We start from the raw sequence: 5,172 nt of genomic DNA, 5'->3' as shown, positions 1-5,172 counted from the left end.
CACAACTGAAACAGCCTGTAACATCCAGGATGTTTGCCACTGTCACCGCTGTTTATGAACGGACAGATCCAAAACAAACACTAAAGTCCGGTTCAGAAAGAAAGGCAAAGAGACAAGAACTTGATTGATTGATCCATTGATTTTATATATTGATATAGAAGAGTAAACATTCATTTCCAATGTGGTCCCTGATGTTATAAAAAACAACAGGACAGAATCACACACATACAGAATCCCTAAAACAATACACAAAACCCCATAAAACAAAAAACAAACTTGCAAATAAAATAAGAACAAAAATTAATTTTAGATACCTGTCACAGTATCTTACTTTTCTTGTCATTTCATATAATCTAAGAGCATTCACAAAACCAACAAAAGCCCAATAACAAAGGCTATAAAAGCACTAAAGCATTCACAGTTGATGAGAAAACCTTGAGGTCACATGTTCAGACCTCTTGATGCCCTTATGTCTCATCCGTGTCCCTCTGCTCCCCTTCCTGATCTCTCACTACGTGTTTTTGTTGGAAACAGACGTCTTCTTCAGACAGGTGAGTACTGTTTATACACCTGGGATATACTGTATATCTGGTAATGCAATAGGTTTGCACTCAGCTTTAAGTGGCCTGCAGCCTGTGATCTGAGCAATTTATAGCCATTAAATATGCCACTTCTTTCAAGTTTATTTAAATGTCTCATAATATGTTCTTTCTTGGGTTTAAGCCTACAACACCCACGACGTCTGTCACTGTGACAGTTGACAACTAAAAATCAGCGGTCGAAATAGCACTGAAAATCTGTCCTCAAGTACATGTTCTATTATATTACTGAGATTTTACTCAACTACAAGTAAAACTACTTGTGTTTAAAAATACATAACTAAAAGAACAAAGATTTCTTCTGAAAAACATTTTTAACCATTGATGTTTAATGCATTATCAATAACAGGCATTCATTTTAAGGTGTTTTTTTATTCCAATTATTAATTATTCCAAACTCCTGTACTGTTCTGGTCACTAGGAGTGTAAGAAAATATTGATACACTTCAGTATCACAATATTATGATTTGTGAGATTGTATTGACTCTAAAAAACCATGTATCATGATGTTGTGATACATCTACCTTCACTGTCCTGGATGCACAAAAATGGAAACTTTTTAAACTCGGATGTTATTACATATGGCGGTGTGTTCTTCATACTATGAAGGTTTAGATTAGAAGAATATGTGTGGTTAGATTAGATGAAAATAGCAATATATCACCTTGCTTATGTATCACAATATATAGCACTATATTGAATTTAACTCCTCTATGAAAGTATGTATTATATTGCCAGATTATTATCTCCAAACTTGTACCTGCTACTGTGAGTAGTATTTTTCATCCATATGTCATGGTTTTCATCGACCCCTTTACAACCAGATGGACTTATTGGTTACAAAAATGCAGTGGATAGGTCTGTATATTAATTCAAATTGTACTCACTACTAAGCTATTATTTTAAAAGTAACTACGTAGATTACATAGTGTAATGCTTACTTATTGTAAGTGTAAGTATAACTGAAATTATAGACTTGAAAAAACACTAATAAAAGTGCAAGTACCCACCCCATAAAATTACTAAATTACAGTAATTTGAGTAGTTGTAATTAGTTACTTCAACACCTTCCAAAAATGCACAGATCCAAAGCAATCATTTAGATCTGGAACAGAATGAAAGAAGAACCTGGAGGTCACATGTTCAAGCCTCTCAGCCCCCTTATGTCTTGTCAGTGTCCCTCTGCTCCCCTTCCTCATCTCTCACTACGTGTTTCTGATGCAGACAGACATCTTCTTCAGACAGGTGAGCACTTTTTGTACACTTACTTCTCTGCTATAGGTTTGCAGTGAGCTGATGGGTCTTCTGTCTGTGGCCCGTGTATTTCAAAGCGATTAAATGTCTCTAGTTTCAAGTTTGTTTAACTGTGTCACAGTGAGTGTTTTGTTAAAACAGGTTATAATGCGATAGTGAACAATACAGTAGCGGATGCGTGTCACTTTGCGCTGCAATTATCACGTTATGATTGAAATTGGGAGCAGCCTCGCTCTCTTCCCGAGTTAATTAAAACGCCCTCCTGATTGGACGGCCGGATAATCCCGGCGGGCCTCGTGCTCCTACTAACTTGCGCGCAGGGCAGAGCGCGAGCCACAATCTGCCCAAGGCGAGGGAGGGCACGAGACACGCGGAAACGAGAGGAAAGGAAAGAAGGGGGACACACACACGCACACATACACACACAGAGGAGCGCTCCTGTCTCTGCGAGCAGCACAATTATAGAGAAGAAGAAGAAGTGTTGTTGAACGTGGGCTATGCGCGCAACAAGGGGGGAGCGCAGAGTACAGAGGAGGTGAATGCTGCATGTAGAGGCTCAGCTTCACACTCACAGCCTCCTTCTTGAAGAGTGACAGAGGAAAGAAAGAAGAGAGGAACTCCTAGAAAACAGCAACTCTTGGAGAGAAGAACTACGTGAGTACAGCTTTTCCAAACAAAAACATAGGATAGAGAGGAAAGAAAAGAGGGAAGAGTAGAGTTTTCCTGGTCACAATCTGCTCTGGAAGAGAAAATGAATGGCAGCGAAGAGAACCTGCTCAAGTCCATCAGCAACGACGCGCTCCTCGACCTGACGCAGCGCTACGGCCAATCAGCCTTCGGGTTCGGCGCTGGCCACGGTGCTGGAAGTCCCGGCCGCTTCCCGCTCACACCGGCCACCGACTTCCTCTCCGGCCAGACCAAGCAGTCCAACGAGAGCGGCGGGGAGCACACCAGCGACGACGAGGACGGCTTCGACTCGCTGGAGTCCCGGAAGAGGGGGTCATCGTTTGGGGACGACAAGCCCGGGGGGCCCCTGGCTAAAAAGTCCAAAGAGCAGCGGTCCCTGCGGCTCAGCATCAACGCCCGGGAGAGGAGGAGGATGCACGACCTGAACGACGCGCTGGACGGCCTGCGCTCTGTTATCCCCTACGCCCACAGCCCCTCGGTGAGAAAACTCTCCAAAATAGCCACCCTCCTCCTGGCTAAGAACTACATCCTCATGCAGGCTCAGGCTCTGGAGGAGATGAGGCGGCTGGTGGCGTATCTGAACCAGGGACAGACCATAACTTCACCCATCCCCACCGCGCTGGCGCCCTTTGGACAGGCTGCAGCCGTCTACCCGTTCTCGGGCTCCGCACTCGCCACCTGTGCCGAAAAGTGCAGCACTTACTCCGGGACACCGTCGAGTCTCTTCAAACACTGTAACGACAAGCCTTGATTTGATTTAACTCCTCTTTTCCTGAACTTTTACCTTTAAACTGCACCCATGTCGGTCTCTTCTCTATCCCACTCTAGTTATTTTTAATTCATTCTGTGGAAAATAAAAACAAGTTTAGTCTGATGCATAATCTTAAAGTATGGTTAAGTAATTATACTGCAATGTTTCATCCAGATTTAACATAGAAAATAAACTGTTTAGGCCTTCTGATAAGATCTAAAAACCCTGTCACTCTGTCGCTGCAGGCCAAATTATGAGTTTGGGTATATTTTATTTAAGTTATCAGCTCTTATTTGTAATCTATGCAACATTCAACAACATGAAACGTGGAAAATGCCAAGAAAAGCGACCTGATCTCGACTTTTAGTTTTAATAATGACGAAAGGACTTCCCTTGACTGACTGTGCTGATGCTCTGTGAGGGAAAATGTGATGTTGGCTGATATATTTACTGAAACGATGTGTTGACAAGTTTGTTTTTGTTATTTATTTAAGTTATTGCACATCTTCACATGATTGTATTGTACAACTGTGGAAAAAAAATCACTTGCTCCAAGCCCGGCTATACTCATGGTTATATAACTTACTACAGCCTATACATTGAAAGAAGCGTTTTTGGTTGTGTTGCAACATGGATTTCATATATTGTTTATATGTCTTTATAATTAAAAACACATATCTATGCTTGGACCCGGTTTGCTTCATTTCAACAACACATTTCACAGCTTTAAAACGCATTTAATAACATATATACACTAAAATTACAACTTAGAATGAAGCTGGATAATTTATTTTAAATTAATATTTCAAACACCTCTATTTGCTTTTAAAAATGTTGTGGACATTAGAAGGTATAGTTCAAGATAAACTAAAAACTAATCCACTTCGTAAAATAAGGCTTTGATTTAAAAACAAAAGCAGGTAAAAAAAAAAAAAAAAAATTAAGAAATTATGGCCGTGGACAAATACTAAAAAAAAAAAACTGACAGTCTTCTCTCACGCTGCTAAAATGATTTCCACTTCTCACCCGTCCTAAAATGAGTTGGCAACTTTCTTTTCTTGCATGAGAAGTCCCTGACAGGCAGAGCTGTGGGTCTAAACGAGCTCACAGGGGCTGGTGGGGCCTGTTTGGCACGAATGTAGGGTCGGTGGCGCTGAGGGGAAGGGCGCAAGAGTCGCCCGGGGCGCCCAGGACCTGTCTCTGGGTATTTGGGTGATTGCAGGCTTCCTTGGCGGGCTGGCTCTTTATACTCTGGACAGCTATTAACACGATTTCAGCTCCTGTCTCCCTGCTCGACTTAATTCAGTGAACGTTACAGGGCCAGTTTGCTTTTCTGCAGGTTTTGTCTTGTGAGAGGGTGGATTTAGAAAAGAAGTGAACTAGTTCATTCCTGAAAACACATCAGTGTGATGTGTTTTCTTTGTCTGGTTATTTGTGTGTCACCTTTACCTGAAAAGTGACACTTTTTTGGTCTACTTTTGTTCTTATTGTTAGTCATGGCTGCAACCCTGATGTTGGTTTTATATTGTTGCTCTTTTGTGTTAAAATTATGTTTAAATTCAGGATTTTCTCAGTGTAAATAAAACACCTGGCTTGATATAAGTAAATGGTGTTTATACTGTTTTTGTGGCTTAAAAATTAACACTAAAGGTGAGGAAGTTAGCACGTAGGAGGATGAGTGATATGGCTTTTAAATATCTTGATATACTTATGATATGCTGCAATATACAATCTATCAAAATATACACATTTTCTCTAAAATAATATACAGAAAATTCTCAAATAATACCTCCATGTCTATATGGTATCTATCACTATTGATGCTTTCACAAAATTTTAACACAATGAGATTTTTTGACAAATAATCATCATTAATGTGGA

General features: G+C 40.6%; 1 protein-coding gene across 1 annotated transcript; it reads left to right on the top strand.

Annotated features, from left to right (window-relative positions):
- Positions 1-2,177: 2,177 nt before the first annotated feature.
- bhlhe23 (basic helix-loop-helix family, member e23) lies at positions 2,178-3,980 on the top strand. The gene has a single exon (XM_084720906.1). It carries the CDS (start codon positions 2,605-2,607, stop codon positions 3,289-3,291), a length of 687 nt encoding a protein of 228 aa, XP_084577032.1. The 5' UTR covers positions 2,178-2,604; the 3' UTR covers positions 3,292-3,980.
- Positions 3,981-5,172: the final 1,192 nt, after the last annotated feature.

Source organism: Lutjanus erythropterus, chromosome 6 (genome assembly GCF_056507025.1).
Source record: "Lutjanus erythropterus isolate fLutEry1 chromosome 6, fLutEry1.hap2, whole genome shotgun sequence".
NCBI lineage: Eukaryota > Metazoa > Chordata > Actinopteri > Lutjaniformes > Lutjanidae > Lutjanus > Lutjanus erythropterus.
The sequence above is the reverse complement of the archived record's forward strand: the minus strand, read 5'-3'. Positions and strand labels throughout refer to the sequence as shown.

Coding starts and splice junctions, on each gene's coding strand:
- bhlhe23 (XM_084720906.1), top strand. CDS start 2,605: ATGAATGGCAGCGAAGAGAACCTGCTCAAGTCCATCAGCAACGACGCG.